Below are 17,393 nucleotides of genomic sequence, written 5' to 3'. Positions count from 1 at the left end.
TGGTGGGGGTCGAGCTTCCCCTTCATTGCGGCGGGCTGCGGGCCAGGCTTCGCTGGGCGTCCGCAGAGCCCGGGCCCGAGCCGCGTGTGGAGGGGCTGAGGCTCGCCTGTCCCCGCCCCCCGGGGCGGGCCGGGGGCGGGGTCCAGGCGGGGCGGAGCCAGGCACCCTCTTTTTTTAAAGTCGGCTGGTAGCGGGGAGGATCGCGGAGGCTTGGGGCAGCCGGGTAGCTCGGAGGTCGTGGCGCTGGGGGCTAGCACCAGCGCTCTGTCGGGAGGCGCAGCGGCTAGGTGGACCGGTCAGCGGACTCACCCGCCAGGGCGCTCCGTGCTGGAATTTGATATTCATTGATCCGGGGTTTATCCCTCTTCTTTTTTCTTAAACATTTTTTTTTTAAACTGTATTGTTTCCCGTTTTAATTTATTTTTGCTTGCCATTCCCCACTTGAATCGGGCCGACGGCTTGGGGAGATTGCTTTACTTCCCCAAATCACTGTGGATTTTGGAAACCAGCAGAAACAGGAAAGAGGTAGCAAGAGCTCCAGAGAGAAGTCGAGGAAGAGAGAGACGGGGTCAGAGAGAGCGCGCGGGCGTGCGAGCAGCGAGAGGGACAGGGGCAAAGTGAGTGACCTGCTTTTGGGGGTGACCGCCGGAGCGCGGCGTGAGCCCTCCCCCTTGGGATCCCGCAGCGGACCAGTAGCGCTGACGGACAGACAGACAGACACCGCCCCCAGCCCCAGCGCCCACCTCCTCCCCGGCCGGCGGCCGACAGTGGACGCGGCGGCGAGCCGCGGGCAGGGGCCGGAGCCCGCGCCCGGAGGCGGGGTGGAGGGGGTCGGGGCTCGCGGCGTCGCACTGAAACTTTTCGTCCAACTTCTGGGCTGTTCTCGCTTCGGAGGAGCCGTGGTCCGCGCCGGGGAAGCCGAGCCGAGCGGAGCCGCGAGAAGTGCTAGCTCGGGCCGGGAGGAGCCGCAGCCGGAGGAGGGGGAGGAGGAAGAAGAGAAGGAAGAAGAGAGGGGGCCGCGGTGGCGACTCGGCGCTTGGAAGCCGGGCTCATGGACGGGTGAGGCGGCGGTGTGCGCAGACAGTGCTCCAGCCGCGCGCGCGCCCCAGGCCCTGGCCCGGGCCTCGGCCCGGGGAGGAAGAGGAGCTCGCCGAGGCGCCGAAGAGAGCGGGCCGCCCCACAGCCCGAGCCGGAGAGGGAGCGCGAGCCGCGCCGGCCCCGGTCGGGCCTCCGAAACCATGAACTTTCTGCTCTCTTGGGTGCATTGGAGCCTTGCCTTGCTGCTGTACCTCCACCATGCCAAGGTAAGTGGTCGTGCCCGGCTGGCGCCGCGGGCAGCTGCGAGCGCCTCTCCCGGCTGGGGACGTGCGTGCGAGCGCGCGCGTGGGGGCTCCGTGCCCCACGCGGGTCCATGGGCACCAGGCGCGCGGCGTCCCCCTCTGTCGTCTTAGGTGCAGGGGGAGGGGGCGCGCGCTAGGTGGGAGGGCACCCGGAGAGAGGCTCACCGCCCACGCGGGCCCTGCCCACCCACCGGAGTCACCGCACGTACGATCTGGGCCGACCAGCCGAGGGCGGGAGCCGGAGGAGGAGGCCGAGGGGGCTGGGCTTGCGTTGCCGCTGCCGGCTGAAGTTTGCTCCCGGCCGCTGGTCCCAGACGAACTGGAAGTCCGGGCAGCGGGGGCGGGAGCCAGAGACCAGCCGGCAGGGGGGTGCTCGGACCTTGGACCGCCGGAGGGCAGAGAGCGTGGAGGGGGCAGGGCGCAGGAGGGAGAGGGGGCTTGCTGTCACTGCCCCTCGGTCTCTTCGGCCCTCGCCGCGAGTTTGGGAAAAGTTTTGGGGTAGATTGCGGCGGGGACCCCCCCTCCCTGCTGGGCCACCTGCGCCGCGCCAACCCCGCCCGTCTCCGCTCGCGTCCCGCTCGGTGCCCGCCCTCCCCCGCCCGGCCGGGTGCGCGCGGCGCGGAGCCGATTACATCAGCCCGGGCCTGGCCGGCCGCGTGTTCCCGGAGCCTCGGCTGCCCGAATGGGGAGCCCAGAGTGGCGAGCGGCACCCCTCCCCCCGCCACCCCTCCGCGGGAAGGTGACTTCGCGAGGTAGCCCCAGCCCGGGGATCCGAAGAACCATCCCTACCCCTTCCTACTGTCTCCAGACCCTACCCCTGCCCAGTGCTAGGAGGAATTTCCTGACGCCCCTTCTCTTTACCCATTTCCTTTCAATCGTGGAGAGAAAGCCCTGTCACCCCTTTTATTTTCATTCCTCTCTGCGGAGAAGATCCATCTAACCCCTTTCTGGCCCCATAGTCCAGGGAAAGGATGATCACTGTCAGAAGTCGTGGCGCGGGAGCCCACCGGGCGCTTTGTCACACTCCACCGAAAGTCCCGACTTGGTGACAGTGTGCTTCCCTTCCCTCCACAACAGTTCCGAGTGAGCTGTGCTTTAACTCTCTGGGGGTGGGTCAAGGGAGGGTTTGAAGAGAGTCATTGCCCCACTTTACCCTTTTGGAGAAATGGCTTGAAATTTGCTGTGACACGGGCAGCATGGGAATAGTTCTTCGTGAACCCTGGAAAGGAGCTCCTGCCAGCCTTGCACACACTTTGTCCTGGTGGAAGGCAGCGCTGGAGCAGGTGGTTTTTTGGAACTCCAAACTTGCCCACCCAACTTGCTTCTGCTTAAAGCCACCTAAAGGGTCCCTTTCCGCTCCTCCCTGACGCCTTCCCTCAGCCAGAATTCCCTTGGAGAGAAGGCACGAGGAAAGCCATGGACAGGGGTCGCTGCTAACACCACAAGTTCCTCAGACCCTGGCACAAAGGCCTTGGCTACAGGCCTCCAAGTAGGGAGGAGGGGGAGGAGTGGCTGCCTGGCCACAGTATGACCTTCAGAGGCCCCCAGAGAAGGACACCTGGCCCCTGTCTGCCCAGAACCGCCCCTCCTGTGCCCCCTGGCCTTGGAAGGGGTACGAAATTTCTGTCCCCTTTCCTCGTTCGGGCCCAGGAGGAGTGGAGGGTCCAGGGAGAATATTGTCAGGGGGAAGGCAGGGGGTGTCATGGGAATGGGTGAGGGGCTGAGGTGCAGAATCCAGGGGGTCCCTGGAGGAGCCGCAGTGGGAAGCTGACCAGCTGGAAACCTGGGAACTGTTTTCTCTTGAGAGGGGCTTCCTCTGACCTTGGCTGTCCTGGGACCAGGGCTGGGGGACCTGAGTGGGGTGCATGGGGGGTGTGTGGGAAGGAGAGGGAAAGAAAGATGGACAGTGGGACTCCCCACTAGCAGGGTCTGGTGTTCGTGGGCTAGAGTGCCCCTCTGCTCTGCGAGTGCTGGGCGGGGGGGGGAGTTGGTGAGAGCTGGAGACCCTCAGGAAGGGCTGGCAGAAGCCTTTCCTTTTGGGTGCTGTCAGGTCCGCATGTCTTGGCATGTTGACCTTCACAGCTTCTGGGGAGGGGAGGAATGATCTGGTGCCAGTGGGGAAGGTTAGGGAGGCCTCAGGCCTAAGGTGGTGCAGGGGGCCCCCTAGGGGCTGGGCAGTGCCAAGACATAAAAGCCTTCCCTGGTCCCTGGTGGCATTTGAAGGTGCCCAGGTGAGAGGGGCTTGGGACCTCCTCACCCTGGGAGGGAGAAGGAACCAGGGAACAGGTGGGAGTGGGAGACAGATGAGACTTTGGAAATCTATTGAGGCTCTGGAGAGATTTGTGCAGAGAGGAAAATGGGGTTCTCCCCCAGGGTCTCCTCCTGGGTTTTTACCCTCGAAGCAACCTCTGGGCATGCTAGGACTAGAAGAACTTGGATGGGGGAGGGCGGTTGGCGCCCTTCGGTCCTCAGCACCCCCCTCCCTCTCCAACACCAGCTCACCCTGGTATTTGTCATGTCAGCAGGAGAAGGTCACCATGTTGTTTTCCTCGCCCCCAGTCCTTCCTTCCTGCACCAGTCCAAATTTGTCCTCTTATTTGACCTTAATACTTACCATGGCTTTGGACCAGGAAATCAGGGGGGTGGTGAGAGGGAAGTGTGGGGAAGGTACAGGGGACCTGGACAGTGAAGCATTCTGGGGTTTTCCTCGTGCATTTCGAGCTCCCCAGCCCCCAGCATCTGGTTAGTCTTTAACTTCCTTGGGTTTATAATCATAGCAGTTCAGGAGTGGTGGGCATATTCTGTGCTCGTGGGGACCCCCGGTTGTGTCCTGCTCGACTCAGAAGACTTGGAGAAGCCAGAGGCTGTTGGTGGGAGGGAAGCGAGGAGGGGGGAGGGGCTGGGTGGCTGGGCCTGTGCACCCCAGCCCCTGCCCATGCCCATGCCTTGCTCTCTTTCTGTCCTCAGTGGTCCCAGGCTGCACCCATGGCAGAAGGAGGAGGGCAGAATCATCACGAAGGTGAGTCTCCCTGGCTCTTGGATGGGGTTCCCTGTCCTCTCAGGGGATGGGTGGATGGCCTAATTCCTTTTTCTTCAGACCTGTGGGGAGGAAGGGGAAGGGGCACAGGAATATGAGGACCAAGAAAGAAAGAGCTGGGCACCGTGAGGTTCACCCTCAGTTTCGTGAGGACTCTCCGCTGTTCAGGTCTCTGCTAGAAGTAGGAGTTGTTGCCTTTTTCTTCTGCTCTTTCCAGTAAAATTTTATTCGGAGAAGGAATTGTGAGCACAGAGCAGGAAGACAGTGTTCAGGGATCCTAGATGTTGGGGGAAGTGTCCCTTGTCTCCCCTAGCTCCTGGGGGAGGGTGGACATTTAGTGTCATTTCCTATATAGCCGTGTCCCACTTGTGGGAACTGTGACCCTTCCTGTGTGAGCTGGAGGTACAGAGGGCTCAGCCTAATGGGATCTCCCCTCCCTTCCCTGGTTTGCATTCCTTTGGGGGTGGAGAAAGCCCCACTTGACTATGTTCGGGTGCTGTGAACTTCCCTCCCAGGCCAGCAGAGGGCTGGCTGTAGCTCCCAGGCGCCCCACCCCCCCTGCCCAACCCCGAGTCCGCCTGCCTTTTGTTCCGTTGTGGTTTGGATCCTCCCATTTCTCTGGGGACACCCTGGCTCTCCCCACCACTGACTGTGGCCTGTGCTCTCCACCTCTGGGGAGGGAAGGCCCTGGGTCTTCCTTCAGGCGAGTTTTCCTGACCTAAATCCGGCATGGCTGGGTAGTGGCCAGCAGTGGTGATGCCCAGCCTGTTCTGCCTCCTCCTTCCCTACCCCAGGAGCCCTTTCCTTGGCCTAGGACATGGCTTCTCAGCCGCTGACCGGCCCCCTGCTTCTAGTGTGCCACTTACTCCTTTCAGCTTCCCAGTGGTCTCTGGTCTGGGAGAGGCAAGACAAATGGTCTTTGTTTGCTGGAGAAAAGGTTGTCTGCGATAAATAAGGAAAACCACGAAAACCTGGTGTTGGAGTGTATGTGTGTGCTCCCCAGGCAGTGGAGGCCAGCCCTTGGAGGGGCGGCTGCCTGATGAAGGGTGCGGGTGAGGTTACCCCCTCCACCTCCCATGGAGGGGAAACTTTTTGGGGGAATTCCTACCCCAGGTCTTTTTACCCTCAGCTACCAACCCCTTGCCCAGGCCAGACTTTTTTCTATCCCCTCCTGGGCCACAAGCCTGGCCCTCCTCTGTCCCAATCGTGATGAAGGGGCAGTTCAAAACTTCTTGATTAGTCATCTTCTTCCGTATTGACTTGGATTTAAAAAATGACCTTTTCAGACTTCTGGTCTCGTTCACTCCTTTTGATGATGCTTTGCTGTAACCCTTGGTGGGTAGAGAAGGATTCTGTGCCCGTTGGTGGTCTGGATAAAAGAAGTAGAGACCTCACAGGAGGCAGTGGACTGGCCTGTTCCCCCACTGCTCTTTCTGTTTTCACACCTGTGGATTCTCCCCACCTTCTTCCCAATCAACCTGTTGTGTACATAGCCCCCCTCATTGTCCTTTATTCTTCTGGAAAGCAGACCTTGGAGGGAGGAGTGAGGGGGAGACTCAGCTGTGGCCTCTGGGGGTGGGGGTTGGGAGCTGGGGTGGAAGTCCACGAGGCATACACTTAAGATGCTTTGATGAAGTTCTAAACTTCATATTACCCAGGCTGAAAAAAGAGCACTTGTTCCCAGGGCTGGAAATGGAAGCCAAAACTCCACCTTTTCAGCCTGTTTCAGCATCTTTAGAGATCAGCCCAACCCACTTACACAGTTGAGCAGAGTTGGAGGCATAGCGAGGGGAGGGACTGGCCCAAGGTCACACCAACTCATGACCAGAGCCTGGGCCTCCTCACTGGCCAGGTGTTATTTCTTCCCTCTGGGTAGGGAACCCATTTCAGGGACAGGATTGCTATGTGGCAGTGGTGGTGGGGTGCGATAGGAGTGGCAGTGGCAGGCTGGGCCACAATTTGGAGTAGTCATGCCAGAGTCCTGCATTTATTTATTCTCAAGGGCCCCGCCCCTGTGGCCCAGAATTACCCCTTCATGCTCCAGTGCACCCCAGGCTCCACAGCCAGCTTGGGAAATTGTCTCTACCCTGGTCTCCCTTCAGATCAGCTTCTAGAAGTGTTTCGTGGCTACGGTGGTAGCACTGTTTTTTCCATGATGCAAGCAGTTTGCCCTCTTGGGCGGGGTTATCAGTGGCTGGCAGGGCTGGCACAGCGTGTCCGCCCACTGCCACCTGCGGGTTCCAGGAGGGCCCAGCCCCTGTGCTGATGCCCACCACCTTCTCAGCTCATGTCTGGGGAAGGGGACTGGCTGGGGGAAAAGTGCCTCCTCCTGAAAGGTGCCTCCTCTGTTTTTGCCTAATATAGGCTTGGGAACACTTTGATGTCAGCTAATTCTGACTCCTTTACTTACTAGCTGTGCGGCCTTGGGGCAACTTAGCCTCTTTGAGCCTCCTGTTCCCCATCTGTAAAATGGAATCTCAATAGTGTCTCATAGTCCCATGTGGAGAAACTTGTGTGAGATGATAGCTATGGACTACTGTACACAGTAACCAGGATGTAGTAAGTGCTCAATAAATAGCTGTTGGTGTGGTTGATGTTATCGTAGTGGTTGTGGGGAGGATGTAGGAAACTGGAGACTAGCTTGGCAAAGCTGGCTTTTCCTCCTTTTAGGGAAAGCTTACAACATCCCCATGAGGTATACTGACACTCAAACTGTCCTCTGGCATCGAGGTTGGCCCAGGATTCAGTTCAGCTGTCACAGTGAGGTGGTGGGATCAGATGTGGCAGGCCATGTCCCTTGGAACTTGAGTATATCGTGTGATCTCTGGAATGAAAACAGGCCTTCACCAGTGTTGATGGTGGAAAGCTTAGGGAAGTGCTTCAAACACAGTAGGAGGGACGTAGATTTTTAGAAGGACTTGCCTGATACGGAAGCTCCAAGGAGTGGCTTTACAGAGCTGGGTGGAGAGAGGGGCTAGCCATCTTTTGTGTCGTCCACCGGGCTCATGTGTCACCGCCTCTCATGCAGTGGTGAAGTTCATGGATGTCTATCAGCGCAGCTACTGCCATCCAATCGAGACCCTGGTGGACATCTTCCAGGAGTACCCTGATGAGATTGAGTACATCTTCAAGCCATCCTGTGTGCCCCTGATGCGATGTGGGGGCTGCTGCAATGACGAGGGCCTGGAGTGTGTGCCCACTGAGGAGTCCAACATCACCATGCAGGTGGGCATCTTTGGGAAGTGGGGGCAGGGGGGGATAGGGAGGGGTGTAACACTTTGGGAACAGGTGGTCCCAGGTCGTTTTCTGGCTAGACTTGCCTTGTCTGGCTCCTGCCCCTGAGTTGCACAGGGGAGGTGTGGTAGGGTCTTGCCTTCTGTGAAGAAGATGCTTGTATTCCCAGCCCAGGTTCCCAGCAAGCCCCAACCATCTCCTCCTCCCTGGCTCAGGAGGGGGCAGATGGATGCCTGTGTCAGAGGCCCCTCTCTCCCTCTCTTGGAGAGAATCCTGAGGGCCCTCTCTTCTTGGGGGCTCTGTTTGGGAAGCTGAATGAGCCTGGTCCATGAAGAGTTTAAAAAGTCTTTGGTGTTACCTGGTAATGGGGCATATCTCAGCCCAGATAGGGTGGGAGGGAGCTGTGAAACACAGGGAGGGGGTTGCTTTTGGGTATCTGCTAGGAGTCAGGGTGAAGCCTAGAGAGGATGAAAGAAGGGGAGGGCATGGGGAGTGGTAAGAACCTAGGATTTGAATTCCCAGCCTGGCCAACCCTTGCAGCCTTGTCTTGGCCTCAAGTGGAACAAGGGCTCCTTGAGGCCAGCAGGGTTGGGGGAGTTGGGGTGGGCCTGAGCCTCTTTCCTGCTAGAGCTCTTGGTCCTCCCTGTCTCCACCACCCATCCCTGCTCTGCAGAACCCCTGGGTGCTGAGTGGCAGGAGCCCCAGGGTTGTCCCATCTGGGTATGGCTGGCTGGGTCACTAACCTCTGTGATCTGCTTCCTTCCCCTCCAGATTATGCGGATCAAACCTCACCAAGGCCAGCACATAGGAGAGATGAGCTTCCTACAGCACAACAAATGTGAATGCAGGTGAGGATGTAGTCGCGGATTCATTATCAGCAAGTGGCTGCAGGGTGTCTGATCTGTGCCAGGGTTAAGCATGTTGTACTTTTTAGCCCACGTGCAGCTTCCAGCTGTGTGACCTTTGGCATTTTACTTCAGTGTTCCTCAGTTTCTACATCTGTAAAATGGGCACAATAGTAGTGTACTTCATAGCATTGTTATAAGGATTAAACAAGTTATATATGAGAAGGTTAAAACAGTGTTGCTTCATAATAAATGCTGTTTTTACTGTGATTATTATTGTTGTTTTCCCTGTCATTATCATCACCATCTTAACCCTTCTCTGTTTTGTTCTTTTCTCTCTTCCTACCCATTGCAGACCAAAGAAAGATAGAGCAAGACAAGAAAAGTAAGTGGCCCTGACTTTAGCACTTCTCCCTCTCCATGGCCGGTTGTCTTGGTTTGGGGCTCTTGGCTACCTCTGTTGGGGGCTCCCATAGCCTCCCGGGGTCAGAGACTTGGTCTTGTGGGGGACTTGTGGTGTCAGCAACAATGGGATGGAGCCAACTCCAGGATGATGGCTCTAGGGCTAGTGAGAAAACCCAGCCAGGAGCCTGGCACTTCCTTTGTAAGGGACAGTGCCTTCCGGGTCTCCAGATCATTCCTGGCCAGGACTTGCTGTTTTGGTGTGTCAGGGGGCACTGTGGACACTGGTTCACTGGCTTGCTCTAGGGCACCCACAGTGGGGAGAGGGAGTGGGTGGCAGAGAGGCCAGCTTTTGTGTGTCAGAGGAAATGGCCTCTTTTGGTGGCTACTGTGATGGTGCAGTTGGATGCAAGGCCGGCTGGAGGGTGGTTTCTCAGCGCATGCCCTCCTGTAGGCGGCAGGCGGCAGACACACAGCCCTCTTGGCCAGGGAGAAAAAGTTGAATGTTGGTCATTTTCAGAGGCTTGTGAGTGCTCCTTTTTAAGGGGCGGGTAGGATGGGGCGGGGGACAAGGTCTGGGGGCAGTAACCCTTCAAGACAGGGTGGGCGACTGGCATCGGCAAGAGCTTGCAGGGAAAGAGAGACTGAGAGAGAGCACCTGTGCCCTGCCCTTTCCCCCACACCATCTTGTCTGCCTCCAGTGCTGTGGGGACTTTGAAGCCCCCGCCAGGCCTCAACCCCTTGCCTCTTCCCTCAGCCCCCAGCTTCCAGAACGAGAGGATGCGGAAACCTTCCTTCCACCCTTTGGTGCTTTCTCCTAAGGGGGACAGACTTACCCTCTCTGGTCCCTTCTCCCCCTCCTTTCTTCCCTGTGACAGACATTCTGAGGTGTGTTCTCTTGGGCCTGGCAGGCATGGAGAGCGCTGGTTCTCTTGAAGGGGACAGGCTACAGCCTGCTCCCCTTCCCACTTCCCCAAATGACTGCTCTGCCACGGGTAGAGTGGGGGGCTCGCCTGGGCTCGGAAGAGTGTCTGGTGAGATGGTGTAGCAGGCTTTGACAGGCTGGGGAGAGAACTCCCTGCCAAGTACCGCCCAAGCCCCTCCTCCCCAGCCCTCCTTAACTCCCACCCCACCCTGCTGCCTGCCCAGGGCTCCAGGACACCCAGCCCTGCCTCCCAGTACAGGTCGCACTGAGCAGGCTGGTGTTGCTCTTGGTTCTGTGCCAGCTCCCAAGGTAGCCACTTCCCCCACACCGGGATTCCCAGAGGTTCTGTCACAGTCGGAAATGAAGGCAGAAGGTGCCTGACGCACAGCCTGCCCTCCCACTCCTGCTCCCCATCCAGGCAGGTCTCTGACCTTCTCCCCAAAGTCTGGCCTACCTTTTATCACCCCCTGACCTTCAGGGTCAGACTTGGACAGGGCTGCTGGGCAAAGAGCCTTCCCTCAGGCTTAGCCCCCTGCTGGAGACCGGGCACCATTGTGAGCATGGAGACCCTTGGGTCCTGTGCCCTCCACCCAGTCTCGGTTTCCCACCAAAGCCTTGTCAGGGACTGGGTTTGCCATCCCAGGGTGGGCAGCTTGAGGAGAAGAAAGAGCCATCGAGTGCTTGCTGCCCAGACACGCCTGTGCGTGCCTGTGCATGCCTCCCCAGAGACCACCTGCCTCCTGATACTTCCTCCAGGAAGCGGCTCTGTGTGGCTTTGCTTTGGTCGTTCCCCCATCCCTGCCCTCCTTACCGCTTCTTTTACTCCCCCCACCGCCCCCGCTCTCTCTCTGTCTCTGTTTTTTTATTTTCCAGAAAATCAGTTCGAGGAAAGGGAAAGGGGCAAAAACGAAAGCGCAAGAAATCCCGGTATAAGTCCTGGAGCGTGTACGTTGGTGCCCGCTGCTGTCTAATTCCCTGGAGCCTCCCTGGCCCCCAGTCCAACCTCTGCCTGCCGTACCCTGTAACCCTGCCTCCCTCCCCTGGTCCCTCCCTGGCTCTCATCCCCCTGGCCCGTGTCTCTCTCTCACTCTCATTCCACTAATTGGCACCAACGGGTAGATTTGGTGGTGGCGTTGCTGGTCCAGGGTTGGGGTGAATGGGGGAGCCGACTTGGCCTGGAGGATGAAGGGAGGGGACTCTGGCTTGGCTGGGCACCGATTTTCTCTCACCCACTGGGCACTGGTGATGGGCCCATGTTGGCACGGGTGCCTGCTCACCCAACTGGTTTCCATTGCTCTAGGCTTCTGCACTCGTCTGGAAGCGGAGGGTGGTGGGGAGGGCAGACATGGCCCAAGAAGGGCTGTGAATGACTGGAGGCAGCTTGTTGAATGACTCCTCGGCTGAAGGAGGAGCTTGGGTGGGATCAGACACCATGTGGCGGCCTCCCTTCATCTGGTGGAAGTGCCCTGGCTCCTCACGGAGTTGGGGCCTCTGGAGGGGAACCCCCTATTCCAGCCCAACCCATGGCACCCACAGAGGCCTCCCTGTAGGACGGCCTCTTCCTCTGGGTTGGAGGCTATGGTGGGCCCTGCCCTGGGTCCTCTGGTCACCAGCAGCCTGGCCTGTGGACACTGCCTCTGGGCTCAGCCTCCCATCACACCCTACTTTAGCCCACCTTGGTGGAAGGGCCTGGGCATGAGCCTTGCACAGGGAGAAGGTGGCCCCTGCCATCTCAGTGGCCCCTGATTGCCATCCCCAGCAGGTGAAGAGTCAAGGCGTGCTCCGATGGGGGCGGCAACAGTTGGGTCCCTGTGGTCTGAGACTCACCCTGGTCTCCCAGGGACATAGCATTACCCCTTATGGCAGCCTCTCCCCGCACTCTCTGCCCGTCTGTGCCCGCCTCTTCCTGCGGCAGCTGTCCTAGCCAGTGCTGCCTCTTTCCGCCGCTCTCTCTGTCTTCTGCTGTGGCGCTCGGATCCTTCCAGGGCCCGGGGGCTGACCAGCTGGGTGGGGGTGCAGCTGCGGACATGTTAGGGGGTGTTGCATGGTGATTTTTTTCTCTCTCTCTGCTGACGCTCTAGCTTAGATGTCTTTCCTTTTGCCTTTTTGCAGTCCCTGTGGGCCTTGCTCAGAGCGGAGAAAGCATTTGTTTGTACAAGATCCGCAGACGTGTAAATGTTCCTGCAAAAACACAGACTCGCGTTGCAAGGCGAGGCAGCTTGAGTTAAACGAACGTACTTGCAGGTTGGTTCCCAGAGGGCAAGCAGGTCAGAGAGGGGCATCACATAGAGATGGGGAGAGAGAGAAAGAGAGCGAGCGAGCGAGAGAGTGCCTGAGAGGGGCCAGCTGCTTGCTCAGTTTCTAGCTGCCTGCCTGGTGACTGCTGCCTTCTCTGCTTTTAAGGCCCCTGTGGTGGGCTGCAGGCGCTGGTCCAGCCTGGCGGGGCCTGTTCTAAGGTTGCCCTGGTTGCCTGAGTGGTAGGCTGGTGTGGCTTAGTGTGGTGGTGTGGACGCAAGCTGTGTGTTGTGTCCTGTGGTCCTTCTGCTCATAGTGGCTGTCGGTCCTGATGTTATTACTCCCTCTGGTACTAATGCTGAGAAGCTGAAAGCCGATTCCAGGTGTGGACAGTGTCAACAAAGCACATGACGCTCTCACTGGGGCCTTGCCTCGGCCCTTTGAAGTCTACATGGCTGGGCTTCTCACTCACTCAATGTTTCTTGATGGGGGAAGGGATTAAGTCCACTTCAGACTGGGCCTCCCTGAGGAAAGGGCTGTGTCTCCTCCCTCAGACTGGGCCTCCCTGAGGAAAGGGCTGTGTCTCCTCCCTCAGACTGGGCCTCCCTGAGGAAAGGGCTGTGTCTCCTCCCTCAGACCGGGGCTCCCTGAGGACAGGGATATGTCTCCCCCTCAGACCGGGGCTCCCTGAGGAAAGGGCTGTGTCTCCTCCCTTAGACTGGGCCTCCCTGAGGAAAGGGCTGTGTCTTCTCCCTCAGACTGGGCCTCCCTGAAGAAAGGGCTGTGTCTCCCCCCTCAGACTGGGGCTCCCTGAGGACAGGGATATGTCTCCCCCCTCAGACTGGGGCTCCCTGAGGACAGGGATATGTCTCCCCCCTCAGACTGGGGCTCCCTGCACATAGGGCTGTCTCTCTGCTCAGAATGAGGCTCCCTCAGGCCAGGGCTATGTCTCTCCCCTCCGACTGGGGCTCCCTGAGGACAGGGCCATGTCTCCCCTCTCAGATTGGGGCTCCCTGAGGACAGAGCTATGCCTCTGCCCTCAGACTGAGGCTCCCTGAGGATAGGGCTGTGTCTCTCCCCTCAGACTGAGGCTCCCTGAGGACAGGGCTATGTCTACCCCCTCAGACTGGGGCTCCCTGAGGACAGGGCCATGTCTCCCCTCTCAGATTGGGGCTCCCTGAGGACAGAGCTATGCCTCTGCCCTCAGACTGAGGCTCCCTGAGGATAGGGCTGTGTCTCTCCCCTCAGACTGAGGCTCCCTGAGGACAGGGCTATGTCTACCCCCTCAGACTGGGGCTCCCTGAGGACAGGGCTATGTCTCCCTCCTCAGACTGCGGCTCCCTGAGGACAGAGCTATGCCTCCGCCCTCAGACTGAGGCTCCCTGAGGATAGGGCTGTGTCTCTCCCCTCAGACTGGGGCTCCCTGAGGACAGGGCTATGTCTCCCCCCTCAGACTGGGGCTCTCTAAGGGCAAGGGCTCTGGCTGTTGGTTTAGGATGGGGCAGTTTTGCCTACACACTGAAGGAGCTGTAGCATCCAAGAATACTAGATACCTTTAATCCTCCACCAGTCATGGTGACAACCCCAAGCAGCCCACACATTTTCAAGTGCTCCCAGGATGCGTGAAGGGAGGGTTCTGTGCCCATTCTCCTGACATTAGACTGTGAGCTCCATAAGCCGGGCCTGGTTTACTTACCTTTGTGAGCCCCGGGCATCTGTACCTCTGTCCCTTGTCCATACTGGGTACCAAGGAAGTGTCAAGTGCGTGACTGAATGTGTGAGTCAGTTCAGGGGGTGAGGTCAGGAGCACAGGGCCGGGACAGGTGGCTGGCAATCTTTTAATGCCTTAGCCTGTGTTCTTTATACCAACTTGGCCTGTGCTCAGAGTGAGGGAGGCCCTGGGGGTCAGGGTCAGCTTCACTCAGGGAGGCAAGACTTTTATGGGGATTTCCTAGACAGGGCCAAGGCACCCCCCAGCTCGCCCTGACGCTGCGTTAGGGAAGTCCTTGGAGTGTCTCCCCTCCCCCAGCAATGTTCTTGTGGCTTGTGGATGCTCAGGGCATGCTGGGAACCAGGCCTGGGTAGTTGGTGTGGGGTTCTATATGTCTTGGCCCTATGTGAAACCAAGAGGGTGTTATTAGTGCTGGGGGTGGGGGCTCTGCCTAACTTCAGGGCTGGATGAGGGGAGTCTCAGTTCCCCAGGGGTCTTTGGGGAAGATAAGGGACTTGACATTTTAGGGTTTTTTGGTGATGATTCTGCTAATGGGGGTTTGTGTGAAGTGACCTGGGAGTTAACTGGTGACCCTAACCTCCCAATACCATTATCCAACCCCCAGGCTGGCTGTACCTGGGAATATCAGTTTCCAAAATTGGGAGCTTTGGACTCCCATTTCTGGGCTCCCCAGAAGGGTAGGGCCTGTTCTACCTCCTCCTCACAATCACCCAGGGGTAGGGGCATGCTGAGAAAATTCTTGGAGGCCCCCTTTGCTTCGGCAGGAGTTGTGAAGCCGCCGAATTGTCTCTCCCCATCCTAAGTGAAGCAGCATATTTGAAAGGAAAGACAATCTGGTACCTGGGCTTGTAACCTCCAGGCAGCTCAGGAGAGATGAGGCCTACAGCCACACTGGGAGGGGACATGGGGAATGGAGATGTTCCCTCACCTTGCTGGGGCCTCCTGCTCTACACTACCCCCTCGGGAGCCTCCTGTCCCCAGGGCAGGCCCTTCCCGTTGCTGGCCACCCAGCCAAGCCTCTCTGTCTCAGGCGTTCTCCCAGGTGACCTGCCTACTCTCTTCCCCACACCAGCTCCTACAGACTGAACTGAAAAACCTCCTCAGCAGGGAACCTCTTCTGATTAACTTCATCCAGCTCTCGTCACCCATCAGCTCTTAAAATGTCAAGTGGGGACTGTTCTTTGGTATCCGTTCCTTTGTTGCTTTGTAAAGTGTTCCCGTGTCCTTGTCTTGTCTCAAGTAGATTGCAAGCTCCGGAGGGTAGACTGGGAGCCCCTGAGCGGAGCTGCTGCTCAGACCAGGGCTCCCTGAGGGCGGGGCTGGGGCTGTTCTCACACTGGGGCTTTCTGCCCCAGGACCACACCTTCCTGTCCTCTCTGCTCTTATGGTGCTGGAGGCTGCAGTGACCCAGGGTCCCCCAGGAATGGGGAGGCCGCCTGCCTCATCGCCAGGCCTCCTCACTTGGTCCTAACCCCAGCCTTTGTTTTCCATTTCCCTCAGATGTGACAAGCCGAGGCGGTGAGCCGGGCAGGAGGAAGGAGCCTCCCTCAGGGTTTCGGGAACCAGATCTCTCACCAGGAAAGACTGATACAGAACGATCGATACAGAAACCACGCTGCCGCCACCACACCATCACCATCGACAGAACAGTCCTTAATCCAGAAACCTGAAATGAAGGAAGAGGAGACTCTGCGCAGAGCACTTTGGGTCCGGAGGGCGAGACTCCGGCAGAAGCATTCCCGGGCGGGTGACCCAGCATGGTCCCTCTTGGAATTGGATTCGCCATTTTATTTTTCTTGCTGCTAAATCACCGAGCCCGGAAGATTAGAGAGTTTTATTTCTGGGATTCCTGTAGACACACCCACCCACATACATACATTTATATATATATATATATTATATATATAAAAATAAATATCTATATTTTATATATATAAAATATATATATTCTTTTTTTAAATTAACAGTGCTAATGTTATTGGTGTCTTCACTGGATGTATTTGACTGCTGTGGACTTGAGTTGGGAGGGGGAATGTTCCCACTCAGATCCTGACAGGGAAGAGGAGGAGATGAGAGACTCTGGCATGATCTTTTTTTTTGTCCCACTTGGTGGGGCCAGGGTCCCCTCCCCTGCCCAGGAACGTGCAAGGCCAGGGTATGGGGGCAAATATGACCCACTTTTGGGAACACCGACAAACCCAGCCCTGGCACCGAGCCTCTACCCCGGGTCAGATGGACAGAAAGACAGATGACAGGTACAGGGACGAGGACACTGGCTCTGACTAGGAGTTTGGGGAGCTTCAGGACATTGCTGTGCTTTGGGGATTCCCTCCACATGCTGCATGCGCATCTTGCCCCCAGGGGCAGCGCCTGGAAGATTCAGGAGCCTGGGCGGCCTTCACTTACTCTCACCTGCTTCTGAGTTGCCCAGGAGGCCACTGGCAGATGGCCCGGCGAAGAGAAGAGACACATTGTTGGAAGAAGCAGCTCATGACAGCTCCCCTTCCTGGGATTCACCCTCGTCCTCTTCCTGCTCCCCTTCCTGGGGTGTAGCCTAAAAGGACCTGATGTCCTCACACCATTGAAACCACTAGTTCTGTCCCCCCAGGAGACCTGGTTGTGTGTGTGTGAGTGGTTGACCTTCCTCCATCCCCTGGTCCTTCCCTTCCCTTCCCGAGGCACAGAGAGACAGGGCAGGATCCACGTGCCCACTGTGGAGGCAGAGAAAAGAGAAAGTGTTTTATATACGGTACTTATTTAATATCCCTTTTTAATTAGAAATTAAAACAGTTAATTTAATTAAAGAGTAGGGTTTTTTTCAGTATTCTTGGTTAATATTTAATTTCAACTATTTATGAGATGTATCTTTTGCTCTCTCTCGCTCTCTTATTTGTACCGGTTTTTGTATATAAAATTCATGTTTCCAGTCTCTCTCTCCCTGATCGGTGACAGTCACTAGCTTATCTTGAACAGATATTTAATTTTGCTAACACTTAGCTCTGCCCTCCCCGTTCCCCTGGCTCCCCAGCACACATTCCTTTGAAATAAGGTTTCAATATACATCTACATACTATATATATATTTGGCAACTTGTATTTGTGTGTATATATATATATATGTTTATGTATATATGTGATTCTGATAAAATAGACATTGCTATTCTGTTTTTTATATGTAAAAACAAAACAAGAAAAAATAGAGAATTCTACATACTAAATCTCTCTCCTTTTTTAATTTTAATATTTGTTATCATTTATTTATTGGTGCTACTGTTTATCCGTAATAATTGTGGGGAAAAGATATTAACATCACGTCTTTGTCTCTAGTGCAGTTTTTTGAGATATTCCGTAGTACATATTTATTTTTAAACAACAACAAAGAAATACAGATATATCTTAAAAAAAAAAGGATTTTGTATTAAAGAATTTAATTCTGATCTCAAAGCTCCTCTTGGTTTCTCCTTCTCCATTGAATCCTGGCTCTAGACTTCCTCCCGCCCCCTTTCCCTCTTCCTTTGGGGAACATGGCATTTGTCTTGGGTCTGGGAAAGGTATGTCTAATGTGTAGGATATGGGGTGACCCACCTTGTGCTGGGGGTGAAGTCCTTCCATTTTGGCTGAGCTGGTCCTGGGGGAACCCATCC

The 17,393-nt window shown here is 56.8% G+C and overlaps 1 protein-coding gene across 6 annotated transcripts; it reads left to right on the top strand.

The window, feature by feature from the left end:
* The first annotated feature begins 202 nt into the window (after positions 1-202).
* On the top strand, positions 203-17,193 carry VEGFA (vascular endothelial growth factor A). 6 transcript variants are annotated; one of them, XM_005552888.4, is made up of 8 exons: positions 203-1,304; positions 4,308-4,359; positions 7,406-7,602; positions 8,383-8,459; positions 8,812-8,841; positions 10,657-10,710; positions 11,896-12,027; positions 15,251-17,193. In XM_005552888.4, exons 1-8 carry the CDS (start codon positions 1,239-1,241, stop codon positions 15,270-15,272), a joined length of 630 nt encoding a protein of 209 aa, XP_005552945.1. In that variant the 5' UTR covers positions 203-1,238; the 3' UTR covers positions 15,273-17,193. The 6 variants fall into 6 exon arrangements, with proteins under 6 accessions (XP_005552945.1, XP_005552944.1, XP_005552946.1 ...); XM_005552887.4 differs by having other exon boundaries at positions 10,657-10,728; XM_015449371.4 differs by lacking the exon at positions 203-1,304 and adding an exon at positions 1,959-2,092 and having other exon boundaries at positions 10,657-10,728; positions 15,251-15,415.
* The last annotated feature ends 200 nt before the right edge of the window (positions 17,194-17,393 follow it).

This window comes from Macaca fascicularis, chromosome 4 (assembly GCF_037993035.2).
Source record: "Macaca fascicularis isolate 582-1 chromosome 4, T2T-MFA8v1.1".
NCBI classification, from domain to species: Eukaryota; Metazoa; Chordata; class Mammalia; order Primates; family Cercopithecidae; genus Macaca; species Macaca fascicularis.
Note: the sequence above shows the minus strand (reverse complement) of the source record. Positions and strands in the feature narration are given on the sequence as shown.